Genomic DNA, 24,439 nt, shown 5'->3' on the forward strand with positions numbered 1-24,439 from the left:
TGATCGACCATCTTGGAGGGAGGGAAGCGACGTTTTGGTTGCTTAGGCATTTTCCCTCGAAGGGTCAGACACTTGTTCCGTCTCCACAGACAGACTCGTATCCTTGAGACTCCGAGTTCATATGATCAATCGATCAGTCGTATTGAACGCTTACTATGCGCAGAGCACCCTATTAAGTGCTTGGGAGAGTACAATACAAGAACAGAGTTGGTAGACATATTCCCTGCCCACGACGAGCTTACGGTCGGGAGAATCATAAGATGATCATAAGATGTCAGACACTTTGGGAAGGCCCCTAGTAGAACCCACCCTGCCCCATATGCTGTTGAGGGACAGGTGGTGTGTATCCAATTTACTGGGTGTTTCCCAATGTGTGTTTCTGGCGTCTCTGCCTCTAACCTGTTCTTTTCATTGCCCCTTCCAGGAATGATACAGTGCGTTACGCTTTAGATGTCCTGGCTATTCTTACCGTGGTGCCCAAAATCCAACTGCAACTGGCAGAATCAGTAGACGTGTTGGATGAAGCCGGCTCCACTGTCTCTACCGTGGGTAGGTTGGCTTTGGCTTTTATGACCGGGTGATGTTAGTCCCGTCTCTCTGCTGCTCCGCTGGCTGCACTGCCTCGAGGCCTGATGCCATGTGATAGGAAGATAGTGAAAGACTTCAACAAACCCATTCCTTGTTCATGGGAAACCTCTGGGGTCTGTGCAGCATATTTGTATGAGTAAATCAGTATTTCCGCCCTCGTGTTCGGTGACCGTGCAAGTTCTCTGTCATTTAAAAGTGACAGCCGAGCTTCAGGACTGGCTGAGTACTAACATAGAAGCTGTGACGTAGCTGACTCTTCCCTGTTAATCCAAACGAGTCTTAGTGGTTTCCTAGATATTTTCGGTGGGCTTTGCTGGGACAAGGTGTGGAGTGAAGATAGTAAGTCACATGAAGGCCACGAAGAAATCGCTCCGTCGTCGTTTTCTCAGTTTCCGGAGAGCCACTGCTGAGGTCTTGGGTCTTATTACTAAGCCTGTCCTCTAAAGACCATTTGTGATGGCTTCTGGAAAAGTTAAATGTCCCGTGACTGGCTAGAGTACTACGTACTCTAGGCTGGTCTTACAGCTGTAATTGCCAGGATAAAAAAAAATACAAAACCCACCCAAAACAACCGTTCTCTCTCCAGAGGAACGGAGGGAGCCAAATTCTTCCAATCTCTTAACTCAGAGGGGGGATTGCTTCCAAAATGTGTTATGTTTTTACTTTGGAAAAAGGGTAAATTTCTCTTTCTCTCTCTTCTCTTCCCCCCCCCCCCCAACAAAAAAACACAACCAAACCAACCAACCCCAAAACAAACAGGTATCAGCATCATCTTGGGAGTGGCTGAGGGTGAATTTTTTATTCACGATGCTGAAATTCAGAAGTCAGCTCTTCAGATCATCATCAACTGTGTGTGCGGCCCAGATAATCGAATCTCCAGCATTGGGAAATTCATCTCCGGCACCCCTCGCCGGAAGCTGCCCCAGCCCCCAAAGTGCAGTGAGCACACGCTGGCCAAGATGTGGAACGTGGTGCAGTCCAACAACGGCATCAAGGTTCTCCTGTCTCTGCTGTCGGTGAAGATGCCCATCACCGACGCCGACCAGATCCGGGCGTTGGCCTGCAAGGCCCTGGTGGGGCTCTCCCGCAGTAGCACCGTCCGGCAGATCATCAGCAAACTCCCCCTTTTCAGTAGCTGCCAGATCCAACAGTTGATGAAAGAGCCCGTGCTGCAGGACAAGCGCAACGACCACGTCAAGTTCTGCAAATACGCCGCCGAGCTGATCGAGCGAGTCTCCGGCAAGCCGCTTCTCATCGGCACCGATGTCTCCCTGGCCCGGCTCCAGAAGGCTGACGTGGTGGCCCAGTCCAGGATCTCTTTCCCCGAGAAAGAGCTGCTCCTCTTGATCCGGAACCACCTCATCTCCAAAGGACTGGGAGAGACCGCCACGGTGCTCACCCGAGAGGCCGACCTACCCATGACTACCGCGTCTCACTCTTCGGCGTTCGCCCCCGGGGCGGCCACCGCCTCCCCGGTCTCCCTCCCCCGCACCCCGCGAATCGCCAACGGCATTGCGGCCCGACTGAACAGCCATACTCCCGGAGGCTCCTCGGCCACCTCCGTCCACTCTCAGGCCCGGCCCTCCCAGGGTCCGCTCGCCCTCCCCGGCCCGTCTTACGGTGCCGGGTCGCCTCTGGTTGGCAGGATCAGCTTCATCAGGGAAAGGCCATCGCCCTGCAACGGCAGAAAAACCCGTGTCTTGAGGCAGAAGTCGGACCACGGCGCCTACAGCCAGAGCCCGGCCATAAAAAAGCAGTTGGATAGACACCTGCCTTCCCCCCCGACCTTGGACAGCATCATTACCGAATACCTTAGAGAGCAGCATGCCCGCTGCAAGAACCCCGTTGCCACTTGCCCACCCTTTTCTCTCTTCACTCCTCATCAGTGTCCTGAGCCCAAACAAAGGCGGCAAGCGCCAACAAACTTTACCTCCCGGCTGACCCGCAGGGCAACCTTTCCAAAGTATGGAGGGGTTGATGGCGGATGCTTTGACAGGCACCTTATTTTCAGCAGGTAAGGCTATGGAACCGGACTCCTGAGGAAAGGGAAAGCACCACTGGTATTTGGGCAGGGGGCGGGGGGTGGCGGGAGGGGAGCGGACGGGGGAGGGACGGGACGTGAAAGGTGAAGTTGGTTCCGAATCAACCGCGGCACCGGGAGGTGAGCCGGGAGAGGATAAACAGCAGCGATCTCTTAGAGCCGAGTAGCGAGATGCCCGATGCTTGTGGCGCTGCCAGTCTCCTTGCTCTTAATGATTTTCTTTGCTCTTTTCAGAAATTGTAGAGCTCAGGATCTCTCCAAGACGTCTGTTCTTATGCCCACTTGGACACCCCGAGGTGGTCTCTTGGGTTAGCCCATATTTACCATGTGTTGGAGTCTCTTGGGAAACCCGCACTCGCACTTCTAAAATCTGGAAGGATTAAGTCACCCAAGTAATTTGGTCCTTTCAGTTAAATCTGTAAAGGGCACCTTTCCATCTCCTTTGTCATTTAAAAGGCAACTTCACCAGTCAGGCACTCTGCAAGTTCACTTTCTCAGAACCGTTTGTAAAAATTTGGTTGCAGGATCTCCCTGTCCCCCCCCCCCCCCCAATTCCCCCCCCTTCCTCGTTTCCCCCCCTTCCTCGTTTCCCCCCCGTCCTCGTTTCCCCCCCCTTCCTCGTTCCCCCCCTTCCTCGTTCCCCCCCCTTCCTCGTTTCCCCCCCCTTCCTCGTTTCCCCCCCCTTCCTCGTTTCCCCCCTCCTCCCCCCGCCCCCAACCCAGTTCTCTCTCTCCCGAGACCCAGTTGGTCAGGTTTCTTTTCCTTTTTGTTCTCACAGTCTCCCTTCACTCCTGCTTGCTAATGAATCACCTCTCCCTGCTCTTCTCCTAGGTTCCGCCCCATTTCAGTGTTCCGGGAAGCCAATGAGGATGAGAGTGGCTTCACCTGCTGTGCTTTTTCAGCACGGGAGAGATTTCTGATGCTCGGCACGTGCACGGGTCAATTGAAGCTATACAATGTGTTCAGTGGGCAGGAGGAGGCCAGCTATAATTGTCATAATTCGGCCATCACACACCTTGAGCCATCTAGGGTAAGGACCACTTCTCAGGCTACTGGAGCTCCCTTGCCCCGTTGCCGATCGTGTTTTTACCACGTTTGTCTCATGGGGGAAATGATCCTTTCTTTTTGCTCACAACTCATAGAGCCCTTCGGGGCCCCAGCAGAGTTAGGCCAGAATGAGGTCCTTCTGCAAGAATTCTCGCAGTAAATATGAACCACAAGAGAAGTATTTTACCTTAGTTGTTGTTTTTTTAGGTGCCCATACGGAAATACCTCATTTTCAGAGTTATCTTGCACCTCCTATTCATTACAGAGGCAGTTCACGGAAACAGCAGAATTTGAGGAAAAAATGAAGCGATTAGAAAGCCGTTTTTTAAACTCAGAGTAGGGGTTCTCACTGTTTCTTTCCCCGACTAGCGCCAGCCTTCGTGTTGCTGGCTTATTTGGACTATCAAGATGCACCCCTATCTTCAGGTCCAGTTAGACATCTCCATGGACTGCTAGAGTGCGCTTTTTCTAGGGCATGTGCAGTTTAGCTGCTTCCAGACTCCCTAAGCGTTTCCATACCCTTTGCCCAGGAAGAAGCATTCTAGGCTATTCAGTCAATCAGTGGCACTTACTGAGTGCTTACCATGTGCACTAAGCACTTGGGAGAGTACTATACAACGGAGTTGGTAGACGGCTTCCCTGCCCGCGGCGAGCTCAGGCCACATCGGTAGATGTTTCTGGTAGGCGTGCTGTGCACAAGTGTAAAACATCAGAGTATCCAATTTTAACCTTCCTTTCCCGTTGTAGGATGGATCCTTATTGTTAACATCTGCCACTTGGAGCCAGCCTCTCTCTGCCCTCTGGGGAATGAAGTCAGTGTTTGATATGAAGTAAGTACAGGAAGTGCTTAGACTTAGGACACAGGTGGTTCCTGGAAACGGGGTCGCAAGTCGGAACCGGTTTTTCCACAGAAACAGTGGGATAAATGAGGGTTTGGTTCCTGAATCACGGTCAGCTGTCTCTTTTTTTTTTCCCCAATCAAAATGATTTGGAGTTGGCACTCAACCAATTGTAGATGAGTAATATGGCTTATTAGTGGATTTATTTTGTAAATAGCAATCCTGCTGGCATTAAAATGACATAGTTAAAAAAAAGAAAGTACGTACAAATATAGTATAGTCCTGCACTAATAATAATGTTGGTATTTGTTAAGCGCTTACTATGTACCAAGCACTGTTCTAAGCGCTGGGCACTGTTCTAAGCGCTGGACATCGCTAGGCATCGTGCATTCCCCCCCACGTGCAAGTGAGCAGCGCGGTCGAGCGGATAGAGCCGCCACTTTTCTGCGGTGTGACCTTGGGCAAATCCTATAACTCCTGTCCTTGTTGTTACCTCATCTGTAAAATGGGGATTAAGACTGAGCCCCAAGTGGGATGTAGAGTGTGTCCAACTTGATTGTTTTGTGTCTACCCCAGCGCTCAGAACAGTAAGCGCTTAACAGATACCATCTAAAAATCTAAAACCCACAGATGAGTTTTAAACCCCCTCTTTAATAGAAAAATTGAGCTCATTGGGTGTGTCTGGATGAAATTTCCAGGGGCCTTTGAAACGATTTGGAGTCGTCCTGGTCACACAGGGTGGGTCGTGGAAGGGGTCGGGGTGGGGGGAGGGGGCTGGGTGACAAGCACCTGCAGTTACCTCGGCAGGGGCTACTGGGAGCAGTGGGGAAAGGAAGGAGGGGGAGGGGTTCTGCAGGCCCCCCCCCCCCCCCCCCAGCTCTTGTCACCATCAGCGGGGGCAGGAAAGAAAGGGTAGGAGGGGCATGAAGGAGCTGTACAGCAATTCTTGTGGGTTGTGCTGCTATCGCTGCTTCTGCCCCCAGCCTAGGGTTGAGGCCTGGTTGGGGGTGGTGTGTGTCGGGGGAGGGGGAGACGGGACAGGATGGGGTGGGGGAATGACAAGAAAGCCACCTGGAGGGAGGGGCGGGGTGACGAATTACCCTACGAGCCTGGTGCTGTCAAGTCGAAACACAGGCGTGAGTTCAGAGCCATCGGAAGTGCTATTCGAAGTCGAGGAGTGCCTTGACTCTCGAGAAAGTTGGCACCGGTGACCTCCATTTTGTATGAACCTGCCTGGGAGATGCCATCCCGGAACCGGGCCTGGACCACGCTCCAGAGTTTTTAAGTTGGGGGTGCAAAGGTCCACGGCCGTACTTAGCGACGCCCTCCCTTGGCACAACTAAGCCTGACGTCGGCCACACGGCCAGCTCCTGCATCAGACCAGCGATTGCTCCCGAGTGCGTGTGCCAGCTCGCTGTCGTGCTGCCTCTCTGCCTAGGGATGCTTCGAAGCTGAAACGTAGGACCAGTGGCCTTGCTAACTCTGTTTTGATGATGAACGGGTCCCCAGTGGAGTGAATCCGTTCACCCTTTGGACCGCTAGTGGCATACCGGAGAAAGGAACATTATCCCTTGTTGTTTTTTCGAATGTCGGGTGCATGTTTGTGGAAGACATAGGTGGCTAGCGGTCTGGTCTTGGAAAGAAACCTTAACTTTGTCCAGGAGCAAAGAGCCGATTTCAGAGGAACATGATTTATCATCTTCTTGTGTTTGCCTCCAGGCATTCCTTCACAGATGACCACTACGTGGAGTTCAGCAAGCACTCCCAGGATAGGGTCATTGGCACAAAGGGAGACATTGCCCACGTAAGTACCCGCGAAGACACAGGGGTCCGATAGAGTCGTTTTCGGCTCTGACACGTTATTTGATTTGGCTAGGACGCGAGGGACCGTTCTCCCCGCAGCACAGGTCTGCGCTGGGTATAATTCAATCCACAAATAGCCGCAAGCCGGTTTGGTGCGGGGCAAAAGTGGCTGTGTGAATGTGTGTTGGCGGTCGAGGCCCGATGCCGCCTATGCTTCCCATCCTCTGCCTCCCAGTACTCTGTGTTCGTGCATCTTTATAGCACTCTGTGCTGTAAAAAACCGAGCGGTGTGAGGAGCAAGCATTCTGCTGGAGGTGGGTATTTACCGAATTAGGAAGTAATGACAGAAAGATCCCAGTCACGTCCGCCCCGCCACCCCGAACCCATTCACCGCCACCGAATCGGTAGTTACTATAATGCAATATTCCCCTAACCCAAGGGTCTTCAAGAACACAACTACCGTGTTACGGGGGAAGCAACCTGTTCAGTTCGGAGTCCTCTTTGCTGTGAGTCTGAAGGCTTTAGACCTGTCGTCTGCCTCTAGCAAGCTATCACTGTCTGGCTTTCCAGGACCACTTCAGAGCTAGGCATTAGTTTAATTGCTACTTTTAAAAGACGTTGCTGATGAGTAATGTGGGGGGGTGAAATACCTTGGGGGTTTAAAACTACATTTGGTGTAGGTGATTTCGAGGTGATGACAAAGGGTTCTGTTGGATTCCCCTCCACCCCGCCCCCCGTTGAAGGTTAAAGGAGGCAAAAAACTATAAAGAATATTCTGTTGGTCGTTTGGCATTTACTGAGCTGGAAAGGGGAAGCAATCTATTTCAGTTTCCCCGAACACACTGATAAAAGTGTAAAGGTGTACATACCGAGAAAACGGGGCATCATCTAGTCGAAATAGTGTGGGAGACAGGGTCAAGAGATCCGGATTCTAGTCCCAGCTCTGCCCCACTTCTGCTGTGATCTTGGGCAAGTCATTTAATCTCTCAGTGCCTTGGTTTCTTCATCTGTAAAATGGGGATAATGCCTGCCCCTCTCTCCCCACCTTATGGGGATGGTGTGAAAGTGCTTTGGAAATAATAAAAATGCTATACAAACAACAAGGTGAAAATATCATCATCAGTAGTAGTAGTAGTGGTAAGTCCCCAAAAGAAAGCCCAACTCACTTTCCCTACCCTTTTGAGGAAAGGTTGTATGCGCATGCAGTGAGAAGGTAGGATGCAGTTCCCCTGGAGCCCAAGTGTTAGTGAAAACTGCAAAACACCCTAGGTGAGACCAAGTTGGATAGGTTTCCCTCTGTTTGCTTTGGGGAAAATCTGGCTTAAATCAGCTTTGTGGGAATTGAGGAAAATCATGCTTGAATACTTGAAAGAAAAGGTTTGCAATCAATCTACTAATAAATCCGATTTCTCTCCCCCATCCCTTTTTTTTTTTTCTTCTTGAAGATCTATGATATTCAGTCTGGCAACAAGCTGTTGACTTTGTTTAACCCAGATCTTGCTAACAACTACAAGAGGAATTGTGCGACCTTTAACCCTACAGATGATCTTGTGCTAAATGATGGGGTCCTTTGGGATGTTCGTTCTGCCCAAGCTATACACAAGTTTGACAAATTCAACATGAATATCAGTGGTGTATTCCATCCCAATGGGCTGGAGATCATAATTAACACCGAGATTGTATCCTTTACCCTCAGCAACAACTCCCAGCACCCTCTCACTGAGTTTGGAAAAGAAGATGTAGCTCTCTCTCGCTCTCTCTCTGTATATATACATTCATGTATATATATGAGGTATATGTTATGTACCTCAAAATCAGTGGTCTCTCGATGGTATAATCGAAACAGTTGTTATAAGAGTATCCCTTTGGCTTCTCTTATAGCAACTGTTTTCATGAAATGATATCATCACCCAGTAAGCACTCAGTGAATACCACTGATTGATCAGTTGGTGAAATTACTAGTCCCGGGTCCCCTGTCAGGCTATGGAGAGGGGGTGGAACTAGCCTTCCAGGAGATGGTCTCAGTCCCTTCCACCAGAAGATGAGTGGTCAGCCTGATGGTCCTGAGCAGCATCCGTATCAGAGATGCTTTCTCTGGGTGGGAGACGTGCTTGGAGAGGTCCCTCCTGCAGCCCCCGGCCCTATTTGGGATCAGCCATAGAAGCATGCCCACGAGCCTGATTGTCGGGCGTGTCCCTCACCAAACTGGGGAGGAAAAAAAGGGGTTATTTCCCCCCCCACCCAAGTTCTCTGAAGGTGTATAGGCCTGATAAATGGTCCCATCCACCTTCCTTCCTCTCTCAAGGGGACTGCTTTTTTTCTTCTCTGTGGCAAGGCTCCTCTGGCTGTGGTGGTAAGCTAGAGGGGCTAGGGACTGACCTCCCTAGAATCATGGAATACGTGGCGCTCGACCTCTTCCTGTCCAGGCAGAGCTCTTGCAAAGACCATTTCAGAAGGTTTCTGAGAGTAATTATCCAAGATATCTCGCCACGTCTCTGGAGGACCCGGGTTCGTGTAACCCATGTCCTTATTCTTGGCTTCAGCTTCGTTCCAGCTCGCGGCTCTTGCAGCTTTCTCAGGAACGATTTCGGCATATTGTTGGAGGAAGTTAAGGGTCTGGACTTGCCTTCTTCCAGATCCAGCTCCTGGAAATGAAAGGGAAAGCTTTGGAATTTAGGGTCTCTTCATCTGCCTTTCACCTTGGGCTAAAACCTAAATGAAAGAATACTTTGCTTGGATTCTTCCTTCACTTCCATTATTCCAGTGGGACCTTCGGACTTTTCACTTGCTGCACACGGTACCGGCCCTTGATCAATGCCGTGTGGTCTTCAACTACACAGGCACCGTGATGTATGGGGGTGAGAAATCGATTTCCCACCCTTTTCTGTCCGTTTTTCCCCCGGGTAGGCTAGAAAGCGTTTGAAAGTTCAGAGATTAAAGGTACATTGAAATGACATGTGATTATGCTACAGAGTGCAGATTTCAGATAGTGATTTAAAGGACATATGTGTTGCCTTGAGGGTTGTAAATTATTAATTTTGCATAGATTACGTGGTTTCCAATACTCAAGTAGAAATCATTTCTCCTGTAAACTACTTTCTAGCCTTTGGGTCTTATTATTTTGCAATATATATATATATATATATATATATATATATATATATATATATATATATATCCCTCAGACATCGATGTTACAGGCCTTCACTTCAGACCTTTCTGAAGTGTGTTGGTTGGTAAATCAGAATAGTGACAGAGGAGGATGTTGCAGAGATAGAGATCTGAGGAGTATGCAGGAGAGATAGAGAAAAAGGAACTGAAGTGCAGTTTTGGTAAACGGGGGATGCATATCAGAGCCTTGTTTTCGGAATTGGCCTTTTAAAAAGAGAACATTGAGCTAGTCTGCCATCAGGAATAAATTCAATAGTCTAATGGGGTTTTCTCTCTTCCAAACCTAGCTATGCTGCAGGCAGATGATGAAGATGACTTAATGGAAGAAAGGATGAAAAGTCCCTTTGGGTCATCTTTTAGAACGTTCAACGCAACAGACTACAAACCCATAGGTTAGTACGAAGGCTGTGGTTTATCGGGTGGGGGAGGTGAATTTCTGCTGCAGTTGATATCTTAAAAACATTCCCACAGAGGAGAAATGTTTATCTGTCTCCCCCCCCCCCCCCCCCACACACACAAGCTAGGCTTGGGCTCTGGGGATTTAGTATCGCTTGTGAAGGTATTCAGTTGTCACCAATTTCCTGCCAAGAAGTTTTTGACAATTCTGATTCATCTGCCGCTTTTTTAACACCCGGAGAAACGTTCCAAAGCAAATGATTAGGAAGACAAACCGAAAAGTGAAGTCAGCCACCACAAGTAATTCAGAGAAAAGGCACTATTTAGTTGGAACACGGTAGAAATACTCTTGATCCACATTCTGTCTTCTAGCTACTATTGATGTGAAGCGGAATATTTTTGACCTGTGCACAGACACCAAGGACTGCTATTTGGCTGTTATTGAGGTAAAATTAATGCTGACTTCATTCCTCTAATGCCCCCCTACTCTCTGTACCTCAGTCTTGTCTATCTGGCTGCCGACCCCTTGCCCATATCCTCCCTTGGGCCGGGAACTCCCTCCCCCTTCATAGGCAACAGTCCACCACTCTCCCCACCTTCCAAACCCAACAGAAATCACATCTCTTCCAAGAGGCCTTCCCCGAGTAAGCCCTTTATTTCCCCTAGCCGCCTTCCCGTCTTAGTCACCTTAGGTACTTTTCACCCCCTCCTCAGCCCCATGGCACTTACGTACCTCTCCCTGTATTCTTGCATTTCCCCTCCTGTAATTTATTGTAATGTCTTTATTATTACATTTATTACAATGTCATTTATTGCAATGAATGAGCTCCTTACGGGCAGGAGTCACGTCTGCCAACTCTCTTCTCCCAAGCTCTGCACCCAGTAAGCGCTCAGTGATCACCATTGATCGATTACCCTCCCAAGCGCTTGGTACAGCGCTCTGTACACAGTAAGCGCTCGATAAATACCACCGATTGGACCGAACCAACGCACTGTTGTCAGCTTTCTGGTAGCGCTGAATTTGTAACCGTGTATCATTGGGTAGAAGATATGTTCTGTTGTGGTGTATCTGTGAGGGAAGAGGCATTCTGACTAAACTCCTAGTGGGCAGAGAGCATGTCTACCAACTTCATTGTATTGTACTCTCCCATTCGCTTAATACAATGCTCTGCACGCAGTAGAGTGCTCAGTAAATACCATGGATTAACTGAATACTGCTTCTACTCCCAGGTATTTTGGGTTGTTCAGCCAGGCAAAATACTCTGCATCTCGATCAATCCCTAATACTTCTTGTATTCTTTTTCTTTGGGGGGGGGGGGGGCATTTGTTACTCTGTGCCAGATACTGTACCAAACTCTGGGGGTAGAAATCAGATTGCACACAGTCCATGTTCCACTTGGGGCTCACAGTCTTAATCCCCATTTTACAGATGAAGTCACTGAGGCCCAGAGAAGTTAAATAACATGCCCAAGGTCACACAGCAGATGGGATTAGAACCCGGGTCCTCTGGCTCCCAGGCCTGTGCTCTTTCCGCTAGACCATGCTGCTTCTCCTCCTGCTTCCTTTTTCAGTCCTTGTTCTAAAACCATTTTACGAGTTGCCAACACCTCTCCCTATAAACAGTAGAGTACAAAACAAACTGACATGGATACGCTTCACTATTTAAGCAGGTACTTATCTACTCATCTGTAGAGGAGTAGTGTGTTCTAGTGGAAAGAGCAGGAAAGCATGGGCCCGGGAATCACGGGACCCAGGTTCTAATCCTTGCTCTTGCCACTTGCCTGCTGTGTGATTTTGGGTGAGTCACTAAACTTCTCAGTGCCTCAGTTTCCTCACCTGCAAAATGGGAGTCAAATATCTGTTCTCCCTCCTGCTTTGACTGTGAGCTCCTTTTGGAAAGGGACCGTGTGACCTGGTCACCCCACTGCTTAGTATAATGATTGGCCCATAATAAGCATTTAACAAATACCATTAATGTTATTATCCATTTTTCTATTCCCTTCTTCCTCCTGTCTATAAATTATTTGGAGTCTGTCTCCCCTTTTAGATTGGAAACTCCCTGAAGGCAAGGATCATCTCTCCATCGTACACTCTCTAATGCTTAATACAGCTGTTCAGGAAACACTGTTATTGACGATTGATTGGACAAAGCTGGGCCATGCCGAGAATTTTCTTCCGTGTATTAATCTCTCTATTTTTGGGGGGATGGGGTTCCACTTTAGAATCAAGGAAGTATGGATTCTCTGAATATGGACACAGTTTGCAGACTGTATGAGGTGGGCAGGCAGCGTTTGGCTGATGATGAAGATGAAGAGGAAGATCAGGTGAGCCTCATTTTCCATGCTTAGAATTAGTATGGGGAAAGCCTCCTGGAAGTTGCAAAGGGCTGTGTAAAAATAGTAATGCACCTTTACTGTCCTCTAAAGAGTGTTTAGTTTTTAAACTTGGTCTGTTCTAAATTCTTCCATAAATTCCCTGTGGCCCGACATCAGTGTTTTTAGTATTTTATAACATCAAATTCCAAAGGCAGAATACTATTTGCTCTTATTAAGGATCCTTAATTACACTGAGGGTTTTGTAAAATCAGCTTTAGGTTAATTTGTGGATACGCAGAGGTGGATAGACCCAGCTTTGGTTCACGGCCTAGCGGATAGAGCACAGGCCTGGGAGTCAGAAGGCCATGGGTTCTAATACCGGCTCTGCCACTTGGCTGCTGTGTGACCTTGGGCAAGTCACTTAACTACTCTGGGCCTCAGTTCCCTCAGATGTAAAAATAGGGATTAAGATTGTGAGCCCTACATGGGACAGGGACTGTGTCCAACCCAATTGTCTTGTATCTACTCCCAGAGCTTAGAACAGTGCCTGGCACATAGTTAGCACTTAACACATATCATTATTATTATCTTTATTATTAGTATTATGAATGTACAATGATTGTGTCAGTATTCAAGAGGTTACATGATTGTGGGCTGTGTGTAGTTGGGTTTTTTTTGTAGGGGAGGTGTAAGCGGGGAGAAGGGGGTTTGGGTGCCAGGCGAAGGATCATAGCTCACGATTTCGCAAAGGTCGGCTATGCAGCCGGACTAAGCATAGGGTCTGGGCTTCTCAGAGTCCAGCCTGTCCAACCTCTCCCCTCCCCCCCACTCATCGTCAAACGGAAAGAAGAAAAGAGCCTGTACTTCTTTTCTAACCATCCGTGCCTGGCAGGGAAACTATTCTGCTTTTATCAAAGGTCTTTTCTGAATAATCCCTGCATCAGTATGCTTACCACCCAAACCTGCCTTCAGACTCCCCTTTGGTCCTGAATCCTCTTATGGCGACATTGTAGCGCAAGAGGCAAGTTTTTGCCTCTACTCTGTTGTTGTGTCTTTCGTCTGCTAGACTAGGAAGTAAAGATGAAGGGATTGTCCATATGGTTGCAGTGAATGAGGTTTTTGTGAGAGGGTTAACTTCTGGGACTCACTCTAAGTGATACTTAGAAGACATCAAGTAAAGGATTTTCCTCTTGAAGTTTTGAAATTCAGACGTTGAGTCTCTTCGTACTGGGGAGACCCCTTTAAGGCCTGTGCTCTTGACTTTTTTTCTTGAGTGTCACTTCTCTGTTCCTTGATGTGTAAAAATTGGACACCAGGGCCTTCAGGGATGTCTTCCTCGAAACAAGATTAAAGATAGCCTTATAGTAGTCCCAGTACTGTTCCTTAGGTAATCAGCAAAGGTCTCCCTTTCTACTTATAGTAGCCCCACTCACCTGCCTTTTGTCTAATGGGGGAGGGGGAGTTGGGGGTGGCTGGCTCAGAATTCCAGAAAAAAGCTGGCCATTAATCCAAGAGATTAGGGAAGATGCTTTTCTGAATATGTGTATGGTGGTCATTGCTTTTTACTTGGGAGACAGCAGAGTTGTCTTTCTGAGGTAGGGCTGCATAACTGGGTTCAGGTCAGTGGGAAATTGTACTCTCTACATCCCCCTAAAGGGGATTTGTTAGTGTGACTGATTTCAGAAAAATTCAGATATCTTCTCCTTGCCAAGTCTTGTGAGACTGCTTTAAGCATTTTAACTTTGAAAGGTGTACAGTCATTGAAGCGGGTTCCCTGAATGGGAGTAACTACCGCCCGGCTTGACTTTTACCTTACCTGCATAGAGAGCACGTTTTTTTTTCCTGCTTTGCAGCTTTGATTACAGGGCACCAGATCTTTTTGCTGCTTTTTAAGATAGTCTTCATTTAGAAATTTTGGCTTCAGCTTTGGCAGCTGGTTTTTAGCACAGTTGATTTTAGCTTTTTACACGAGGAAATAAATTTGGCATTCCAATCTCCTAAATTTTTTTTGCTGAAATAAGAACCAACGCAGAAGCCTCATGCAAGTACAGCAGTAATTAATCTGAATCAATCATAGCAAATTTTTGCTTTTTGCTAATCGAGGCACCCTGGGAAAAGAATGTCGCTGTCTTTAACAGGAGTGGGCAGCACAGGATATTCACTTTAGCAAAGACCGTAAAGGGGCCCCCATTCTTTTGGTCACCCTCAGGGGATGACAGTTCTGGTAAGGAAATGTTCTGAGATCTAGCAGTTCTTGGGTGCACTTAAATCCTTGTCAGTATAAAAGTCCTTTAAATCAGAGGGTTTTAACCTACATTATATATTTTAGATGTTCATAAAGGTCTCTTGCCCTGGGAATGCCCCCTGATGTCGTTTAGACCGTTTCTGAAATCACAGGGCAGTTTGAGCGACTCGTGAAATGAAGTAGGTTTTTGTCCTTGGCCTTGGGATTGTCATGGCTCTGAGCAAGAGCCTTATTTGGGGTTTAATTGGGGTTTAATCGGAGGCTTCCATTCGATGACCTGTAAGTGCAAGTTGGGCTTTTTTTGGTTTTCAAATGTCATTTCTCTCCAGTCATAAATTTGACAGGCAAAAGCTCCTAACCTGTTGGAGATGTTATTTGTTCAACTCTGGGCTCATTGCCCCAAGCAGTTGTCCACTTTGCTCCTGGGGCAGTAGAAACCATCCAGATCACAGAGTGAAAATTTTAGGTCCCCGTCGTGGGCATCCCCTTTTATGGATTACTTAGTGTCTCGTAAGAGTAGAACACGCTCAGTGTGAGACTTCAGCCTTGCTGCTGTTCATATTGTGCTGTAGTCCTAATCTCTGCTATGTGGAGATGGAGTTGAGTTGCTGAGGATTTGGGATGGCTCTTAATTTTAAATGATTCCATCTCAAAGCCTATTATAAGCCATGAATTTTTGTCAGTAATTCATACCTGCTGGCCTGGCAAAGAGGGCCAAATAATTAGATTTTTGAGGTTGTGAGCGTATGGCCTTTTTTTTTTTTCTGTAGGCAGTCCGCTCCCTCCAGTGGTGGTCAGAGTCTGGGTTAAGGGATGAGATAGGATGAAAATCGCGTAGAAGATTTTGAAAGGGTCTTCGCAGGAGTAGCATACTTAATACACATTCATTCCCTCTTCCCAGGGCAGAGTTGTCTAAAGGGGGAGTTCCAAAGCATTATAATGAAGGCTGTGGTAGAGTTGTCGGAGCAGCATCAACTTGAACTTCACATCCCTTCAGTTTTCTTCAGGTTTATGCATTTGGCTAAGCTGCAGTGGATACCAGCAATTCAGTGCATACCATTGTTCACTTAAAAAAAAAATTCACACACACACAAAGCTGGCTTGAGTATCCGTGAGTTGGTAAAGCATATTTTAAGCCCTTTTTAATCCCTTAAAAATTGGTGAACACTCATGATTTTGGCAATATTAAACTTTTTTGTTGAAGGCTGCAGACTCCAATGTGTTAAATGTTTCTGCTTTTGAACCACATAAAGGCAAATGGCAGATCAGAAGGGAAAACCAAGTTACTCATTAAAGGCCTCCATCTAGCCAGGCTAGTTAACCATTGTGTGAGAAGATTACTTTTCAGTAAACTCTAACTGTGCTTTCTGTTTTGATCATTTCCCGAGTTGTATCAGCCCCTAATAATGGGTTTGTATCAGGAATTGACACTGCCCTAAGTACCACTTGAACATCTGTCCCTGATCTCGGATTTTTTTTGTTCATGTCCCCCCTGCCCCGCCCCCCACCATTCACCTTCTTAAATAAGATATGTAGGATGACCAGATCTTCCGTGTTAGTGGAGGCCTTCAATTCCAAGGAAATGCTGTTAAAACTGGGCTCTAAGAAATAGTAGTCATAATTGCGTTTATTGAGCATCTCTGGATGCAGTGCACTCTACTAAGCACTTGGGAAGAACCATATTCCTTGCCCCCTGAGAGCTTACACTCTAACAGAAGACAGCCATAAAATTATATAGAGTATTCGAATAAGTAATTGGGTGTCAGAATAAAAGCACAATAGAATTCTTGGTTTGTGCCTCTTGGTTATAGAGAGTAAGCATTTTAAACGGCACATTCTTGATTTTCACCTTGGAGGCAGGAGAGGGATGACTATTTACCCCAAGTGATCAGTCAAGGGGACAGAATCTGATTTCTGGGGTGCTTTTTTTTTAATATTATTATTATTGAATGAGGCGACTGTCTCATAGACATCTGTCCATGTGACAGCTGATGCCCACATGAGCCAATCTTAACTGAGTGACTGAGGATGGAAGGATAATTGGGCCTCTTCATTTATGAAAGTGGTGCCTGGGATGTAAATACTTGGAAGGAAATGTGTCCTGCCACCCGCCCACACCTATGTTTTGCCTATGAGGGTGGGTATCTGGCTTCTGGGTTCCAAGGCTTTCAGCCGGCCTGGCTCCTCTCATCAATTATAAATTCAAACCGTGAGTGGATGGGATGGAGTCAGTGCCTATGTTATTTATGTATCTAGTTTTGTATTTTTATCTTATGCGCTCACGCCTATTGACTCGTTTCTGGTTGGTCTCTGATGAAATGGTAGTGACAGACCCTTATGTTCTCTCCACAGGAGGAAGAAGAGCAGGAAGAAGATGACGACGAAGATGATGACGAATCAGATGACCTCGATGAACTTGACACTGACCAATTGTTGGAAGCCGAACTGGAAGAGGATGAGAACAACGAAAATGCAGGAGAGGAGGGTGAAAATGACTTTTCTCCCTCAGATGAGGAACTGGCGAACTTAATCGAAGAGGGGGATGAAGCGGAAGATGAAGACTCTGATGCTGATGAGGAAGTCCAATTGATTCTTGGAGATAGTAAGTATTGGCATGGCAACCTAACTGAGGAATTATCCCAGAGTGGAAACTATAATAATAATAGTAATAATGATAATGATTGTGGCACTTAAGTGCTTCCTGTGTGCCAAGCACTGTACGGAGTACTGGGGTAGATGAAAGATCATCCGATTGGACTCAGTCCCTGAAGTCGTAACACTTTTGCTCACATCCATCCCAATTCACGGGGGGAAGGTAGAGGTTTTTCTGTTTCTCCCCCACCCCCAACTAACCTTTTCCTTAGCAGAAGGGACAAAGTGAGTGTTTCTGTTAGTTCACTATTCCAATTCAGCATCTATGTCCATTCCCTGCCCCACCTACCAAATTTCAGGTCCAAATAATTGTGGCCCTCACCTTTTAGAAGATTATGTAGTTCTGATTATTGACTCCATCCGAGTTGGACATGTCCGACTCAGTCCAAAGCAGCTCTCCGCATATAGCTGTTTTTGTCTCATTTTTAAAGAGACATACACAAGAACAGACCCTTTGGGAGTCTGTTCAATTCTGAGCAGTGCCAAATTTGACATTGTGGGCCACAGCCTCACTCCTGGACTTAGCTTCTTGGCTTTGGCAAAATACATTCCCCTCCTTCCTTGGGAGGGGCAACCCAATGTGACTTGATCTAGTGTTGGACTGACACGGAATTAAAGAATCTATTATTTTACTTGGATTCAGGGCACTTCAGAGAGTTTCACCTTTTATTTCTAAGATGCTCAACAATGTCATTATAAGTTCTTAGTGTGACTGGCAGGCAGACTCATTCATGCTCTTGTTTTATCATAGTTCTGTATGGTCCACCGGTGACCAAACTCATGAATTTTGGGGAAATTTTCCCCGGGATCTTCAGCAGATGTTCTTGTTGGCTCAGTTCTCCCGTAGCACATGTTTTCATTGTCTGTTGGGGATGAAATGTGGTTAGGGACCTGGGGAATGTTCTTCCAACAATTGTTTCTCCTGGCATCGTATTATGTTATTGATATTGAAGCAGCGTGGCTCAGTGGAAAGAGCCCGGGCTTGGGAGTCAGAGGTCATGGGTTTGAATCCCAGCTCTGCCACTTGGCAGCTGTGTGACTGTAGGCAAGTCACTTAACTTCTCGGTGCCTCAGTTCCCTCATCTGTAAAATGGGGATGAAGACTATGAGCCTCACATGGACAACCTGATGACCCTGTATCTACCCCAGCGCTTAGAACAGGGCTCTGCACATAGTAAGTGCTTAACAAATACGAACATTATTACTATTATTAGTAGTATTATAACAACAATGGAGGTATTTGGTAACCCCTTTCTGTGTGCCAAACATTATCTAAGCCTGGGATGAGTACAGTACAATTAGGTCAGACACAGTTTCTGTCCTTCATGGAGCTCACGGGTATCGAGGGAGGGAGAACGAGTATCGAACCCCCATTTTACAGATGAAGAAGCCGAGGCACAGAAAACTCAAGCGACTAGTCCAAGGTTACACAGCAGGCAAGTGGCAGAGCTGGGATTAGAATTTAGGTCTCTCGACCTCCAGTCCTGTGTCCTTTCCACCAAGATTCTAGTCCATTTTTCTCTATTTCCATTCTTCCAACAGTGCCCACCCACAAGCTTTGTGTCAGTTAAGGCGCGTGTGCTATGTGAGCTTCAATCAGCTATTTATTGAGCACTTATTGTGTGCAGAGCACTTTATTAAGCACTTGGGAGAATACAGTACAATAGAATTGGTAGACACATTCCCTGCGCACCAGTAGCTTGAAGTCTACAGGGAAAGACACACACTGAAACAGACTAGGGATAAGGGGAAATAATAATAATAATAATGAAGGTATTTGTTAAGCGCTTACTACGTGCCAAGCACTGTTCTAAGCGTGTAAGGATATGGGCATAAGTGCTGTGGGACTGCTGTGGCGTAAGCATCAAAGTTCTTAAGCCAAGTGCATAGGCGATACAGAGGGGGAGATTGGTTGGGGGCAACGAGAGCATTGTCAAGGTTCATGGAGGACACAGACCCCTGTGTTACAGGAGAACTGAGTGGTGGAGTTTGGAGGGAAAGGTAGGGGCTACTAAATGTATCTAATTCAAAATTTCCCTTTGGTACACGCTAGAATGAGTCTTCCTTTTTCTGGGTTGCCACTGACTAGAGCCCCACCTGGGTTTAGGGTTTGAGCACCCAGTGCTTGGGCAGTACAAAACAAAAGAAGCTTCCCATTCCTTGCCCACAGAGAGCCTACGCTCCGGTGGAGGAGACAGCCACCACTCAGTGGTATTTGAGCGCTTATTGTTTGCAGAGCACTGTCCCAAGCGCTTGGGGGAGGGCAAATGCCGTAGAGTTGGTAGACGTATGGTGTCATCTAAATAAATGAATGTACAGTTGAATAAACGTACATAGTTGCTAAAGGATTCGTGTGTATATATAAGTACGTAAGTGCTAGAGATAGTTGATAGTTATTTGTCTCGAGATGCTGGGAGTTAATCAGGGCCCTGAATTTGAGGAGGGAGGTCCAAGCTGGGGGAGCAGCATGAGAGGGGACAGAGGTGGGAGAATCAAGAACGAGGTGTGGTTAGAAAGTGAGCTTGGGAGGAGAAGCAGGAGTGAATCGGAAAGTAGAAAGTGAAGAGAGCAGATAGGCAAAGTGGGGTGAATTAGCGGCGAGCCTCGAAGCTGATGGTGAAGAGTTTTTGCTCAATTGATTGATTAATCAGTGGTATTGAATGCTTACTATGTTCAGAGCACTGTTCTAAGCGCTTGGGAGGGTATAGTGCAAGAGAATTGGCAGCTGCGTTCCCTGCCCATAATGAGTTTACAGTTAGACAGGGGACACAGGTTAATATGAATAGCTAATGATAGGTTATAACAATTGAAAGATGTGGAGCAGCGTGGCTCAGTGGAAAGAGCCCGGGCTTGGGAGTCAGCGGTCATGGGTTCGAATCCCGGCTCTGCCACTTGGAAGCTGTGTGACTGTGGGCAAGTCACTTAACTTCTCTGTGCCTCAGTTACCTCATCTTTAAAATGGGGATTAACTGTGAGCCTCACGTGGGACAACCTGATGACCCTGTATCTACCCCAGCGCTTAGAACAGTGCTCTGCACATAGGAAGCGCTTAACAGATACCAACATTATCATTATGTGGAGAGGAGGGCGGACAAGGAGTCGACGGAGGATTTAGTAGAGAGGAGAGATGCGTGCCGAGCGACGCTTCCGGAAGACGATCTAGCGAGAGACCGGCGAGGGGATTGGTGCCGGTAGTCTAGGCAAGATTCAGCCAGACCTCGACCCAGGGTGGGTAGCTGTTTGGGCGGAAAGGAAGGGATGGATCTGGGAGATGTCGTGTAGGGAGAACGGGCAGGATTTGGCAATAGACCGAATGTGAGAGTTGAAAGGCAGTGAGGTGCCGAGGACGATATCGAGGTGGTGGGCTTCTGGCACTGGGAGGATGGCAGCATCATCCACTGAGAAGGGAAAGTTATGAAGAGAAGTGGATTTAGGGGGAAAAGGCGAGTGGTTCCATTTTCTGACGTTTGAGGTGCTGGCGGGATATATCCAAGTGGAGAAGGCCTCGAGGCAAAAGATGTGGGATTTTGGATAGGGCTAGAGAGAGATAGAAACGGGAGTCATCCGCACGGAGAAGGTCACGTGAAGCCGTGTGAGTCGCCGAGTTCTCCAAGGGAGTGAGTGTGGAGCAAGGAGAGTAGAGGACCCAGAACAGAGCCTTGTGAAACACCCACAGTAAGAGGATGGAGGCAGAAGAGGAGCCAGCGAGTGAATCTGAGGAACGGTCAGAGAGGTAGGAGGAGAGCCAGGTTAGTATCGTGTCGGCGAAACTGAGGCCCGATAGCGTTTTGAGGCAGAGGTGGCTGAGAGGTTGAGGAGAAGGGGGTCCGTGGCCCAGTGTCAACCAAAGGCAGCCAGATTTAGATCAGGCCTGGTATCCTTAGACCCTCATAATCATAATCCTCTCTTCCCCCCCTTCCTCCCCCTCCCCCCAAAAAACAAAACCAAACCTCGTCCACTCCTTCCTCTTTAGGGCTACGAGCCTTTGGTAGACCGTGACTGAGAGTGGTGTTCTCACGAGCAGCTGCTGTCATGGAATCCTAGGGCCACAGGTAACCTATAGTTAAGATAGCACGTTTGGGTCACTTTTTATTAACCTATCAGTGGGCTCCATCGACACGGTGAGGGTTAGAATTGGTGGGAGGAGGGGAAAGGACAGATAATCTGGTGGAACAAAAGTCCCAGAAATACTTGGGGGAACCCCCCGCCCTGCATGTGGTGCTGCCACTCTTCACAGCTTGGACACTAAGCGGATGAGACCCAGGAGTCCCCCCCCCCCCTTTTATGAAGACAGTAGGAAGGACCTTCCTACAACAAACAGCTGGGAAAGATAAGGGAGCAGAGGGATCTAAAGCCCAACTGTAGAGGGTCAAGAGGAGAGTTAATGGAGAGGAAATGAAGGTTGTGGGTATATATGACTCGTTTAAGGAAGCAGCATGGGCTAGTGGATAAAGCAAGGGCCTGGGAGTCAGAAGGTCATGGGTTCTAATTCCGACTCTGCCACTTCTGTGACACCTGGAGCAAGTCACTTAACTTCTCTGGGCCTCAGTTACCTCATTTGTAAAATGGGGATTAAGATTGTGACCTTATGGGGGACAGGGACTGTACCCAACCCGATTAGCTTGTATCTACCCCAATGCTTAGAGAACAGTGCTGGACACATAAGGAAGTGCTTAACAAAGACCATCATTAATTAATTAATTACAGTCTAGAGGGGAGACAGACATTGCAGATGGGAGCAGTGATAGAGAAGGAGGATCTCTAAGGGAATGGGAAGCAGTGTGGTTCAGTGGAAAGAGCCTGTGTTTCGGAGTCAGAGGTCATGGGTTCGACTCCCGGCTCTGCCACTTGTCAGCTGTGTGACTGTGGGCAAGTCACTTAACTTCTCTGTGCCTCAGTTACCTCATCTGTAACATGGGGATTAACTGTGAGCCTCACGTGGGACAACCTGATTACCCTGTATCTACCCCAGCGCTTAGAGCGATGCTCAGCCCGTAGTAAGCGCTTAACAAATATCAACATTATTATTATTATCTGTACTTAAGTGCTGTGGGGCTGGGAGTGGGGTGAGTGTCAAAATGCTTGAGGAGCACACAGGCAAGTGGATAGGTGACACAGAGGGAAGGGCAAATATAGTGGAGAAGTGGGGGTTAATCAGGGAAGGCCTCCTGGAGATGTGATTTTGGCAAGACTTTGGCTATGGAGGGAGAGGGAGTTCCAGGCCGGTGGGAGGACATGGACTAGATGAGAGGAAGGTAGGGTAAGTTGGCATTAGAGGAGCAGAATGTGCAGATTGGGTTTTAGGTGGAGATTAATGAGGTTCTAGAGGAGATGACTGAGTGCCTTAAAACCAAGGGTAAGGAGTTTCTATTGCATACAGAGATGGATGGGGATCTGTTGGAGTCTTAATTTTTGGGGCGGGGGTAGAAAATGATCTGAGCAGTGGAGTGGAGAATGGACTGAAAAGGGGAGAAACAGGAGGTGAGGCGGTCAGGAAGGAGGCTAATAACATACTCCCCTTTTACTATTAAGTGCTTGGATCAGTTTGGTAGCAATTGGGATGGCAAGGAAAGGGCAGATTCTTGAGAATGCTGTGAAGGTAGAACTGACAGGATGTGGTGAGAGACTGAATATGTGGGTTGATTGAGAGAGGAGTTGATAATGCCCGGTTTATGGGCTTGTGAGACAGGGAGTATTGTGGTGGCATCTCCCCTGATGGGAGATCTCGGGGAGGACAGGGTCTAAGAGGGAAGAAGTTTTGGACATTTTAAGTGTGAGGTGTTGGCGGGACATCCAGATAGAGACTTCAGGCGGAAATACAAGACCGGAGAGGAGAGAGGTTGGGGCTGGAGAGGTAGATTTGGGAATCATTTGCATAGAGATAGTAGTTGAAGGCATGGGAATAAATGAGTTCTCTAGGAGAACGGGTGTAGATGGAGAAGAGGAGACCCAGAACTGAGCCCTGAGGGACTCCGGCAGTTAGGGGGTGGGAAGCCGAGAAGGAGCCAGCCAGAGACGGGAGAACCAGGAGAGGACGGTGTTGGTCTGGCAGTGAAACCGAGATTTGATAGGGTTCCCAGAAGGAAGGGGTGGTCCACAGTGTCAGCGGCAGCTGAGAAGTCAAGGTGAATTAGGATGGAGTAGAGGCCACTGGTGACTTTAGAGAGAGCCGGTCCTCTGAAGTGGAAAGTGCAGAAGCCAGATTACAAGGAGGTGAGGAAGTGGAGGCAGCAGGTGTTAACAACTCACTCACCGAGTTTAGAAAGTAAAGGTAGGAGAGAGTTGGGGGTGAATTTTTTTTCCTGAATTCCGATTTTCCATTAAAGTGTTTCCTGTCCCGTGAGCTGTCAGGTTTGGGGGGGGGGGGGGGCGGGGGGCTGACGCTAGGTGTTTTGGCCACTTTTCTCTCCCTTGGCTCTGCAAGCCCAGAAGTTAGATTTGCCTCATTTTTGAGAATAAAGGCTAGCAGTGTCTCTCCACAGCTGTGAGGCCTGGATTCTCACCCAGAATCCTTCCAAGGAGAACCCCTCCTTGAATCGAACTCCCCCAGCAGGGAGATGGAGCGTTCGGGGTCGCTTCCCATCCGAGGGCTGCTCTTTAAAAGTTGTTGGCTGAAAAAAGGAGGCAGGGGAAAAGGCTTACTTTGGATTTCAAAATAGCTTGTCTCCGTTTTGATGTAAGCCGGCCCGTGCTTCTTTGGCCAGGCCGATGTCTGGCGGAGATGATGCAGTGGTGACACGCTGCTCCTCAACGGTGCTTAGGACTTTCTGAACTCTTACATGCCAACCGTTGTCCGTTTCCCTCCGTCACCCTTTCGGTGAGGTGTCTCGATGGAGTCACCTTTCGGCGAGACTGTCGATAGAACGCCGTGAGAAGCTAAGAGCAGGGCCCGGTGCTCGTCAGGAAGCCCGCCTCGGTTGGTCAGTGAGCGTCTCGGTTGGTCTTGGCCCAGGCTAACTAAGGAAGAGCTCCCTCAGCAGCCCGGCCTCTCTGCCAGCTGAACCTTTTGCTTTGACAGGGATAGAGATGAACACTGCTGTCTAGGAAAAGGGGTCAGGACAGCAAAGGAAAAGAGGCCAGCCTGTCTTGAGGGATAGGCCAGGAGCAAGATTTGGGCGCCACGGAGCCTGTGGCTGTAACCACCGAACTCCCGTAGGCTCTGTGAATTGTGTGGTCAGGGTTTTATTGCCAGGCTGGAACTCCTCCCAGCTGGGATTTTCTGCCTCCCATAAAGTTTCACTCTGGATTTGGGCTGTCGCACCCGATAAGCACATTCCTGCAAGTTGGTGGTCGTGGTGGCCCAGGTTAAACACTTCTCCGTGGGGTGTCAGTCATTTACCTG

At 48.0% G+C, this 24,439-nt stretch overlaps 1 protein-coding gene across 10 annotated transcripts in view; it reads left to right on the forward strand.

Annotated features, from left to right (window-relative positions):
• Positions 1-24,439, forward strand: part of DCAF1 (DDB1 and CUL4 associated factor 1) — a 78,961-nt gene that overhangs the window by 53,201 nt on the left and 1,321 nt on the right. For 7 of the 10 annotated variants that reach the window (XM_029052613.1, XM_039910516.1, XM_039910514.1 and 4 more), the window contains 11 exons: positions 425-549; positions 1,348-2,602; positions 3,461-3,659; positions 4,424-4,506; positions 6,235-6,319; positions 7,764-7,997; positions 9,083-9,176; positions 9,777-9,881; positions 10,258-10,331; positions 12,108-12,209; positions 16,798-17,047. In XM_029052613.1, coding sequence (XP_028908446.1) covers positions 425-549; positions 1,348-2,602; positions 3,461-3,659; positions 4,424-4,506; positions 6,235-6,319; positions 7,764-7,997; positions 9,083-9,176; positions 9,777-9,881; positions 10,258-10,331; positions 12,108-12,209; positions 16,798-17,047 — 2,606 coding nt within the window. Of the gene's footprint in view, positions 1-424; positions 550-1,347; positions 2,603-3,460; positions 3,660-4,423; positions 4,507-6,234; positions 6,320-7,763; positions 7,998-9,082; positions 9,177-9,776; positions 9,882-10,257; positions 10,332-12,107; positions 12,210-15,346; positions 15,527-16,797; positions 17,048-21,070; positions 21,150-24,439 lie in introns of those variants that run through there. The other 3 variants (XR_003755398.2, XR_005659573.1, XM_039910517.1) reach the window with 3 other exon arrangements.

This window comes from Ornithorhynchus anatinus, chromosome X2, assembly GCF_004115215.2.
Source record: "Ornithorhynchus anatinus isolate Pmale09 chromosome X2, mOrnAna1.pri.v4, whole genome shotgun sequence".
In the NCBI taxonomy this organism is placed as follows: Eukaryota; Metazoa; Chordata; class Mammalia; order Monotremata; family Ornithorhynchidae; genus Ornithorhynchus; species Ornithorhynchus anatinus.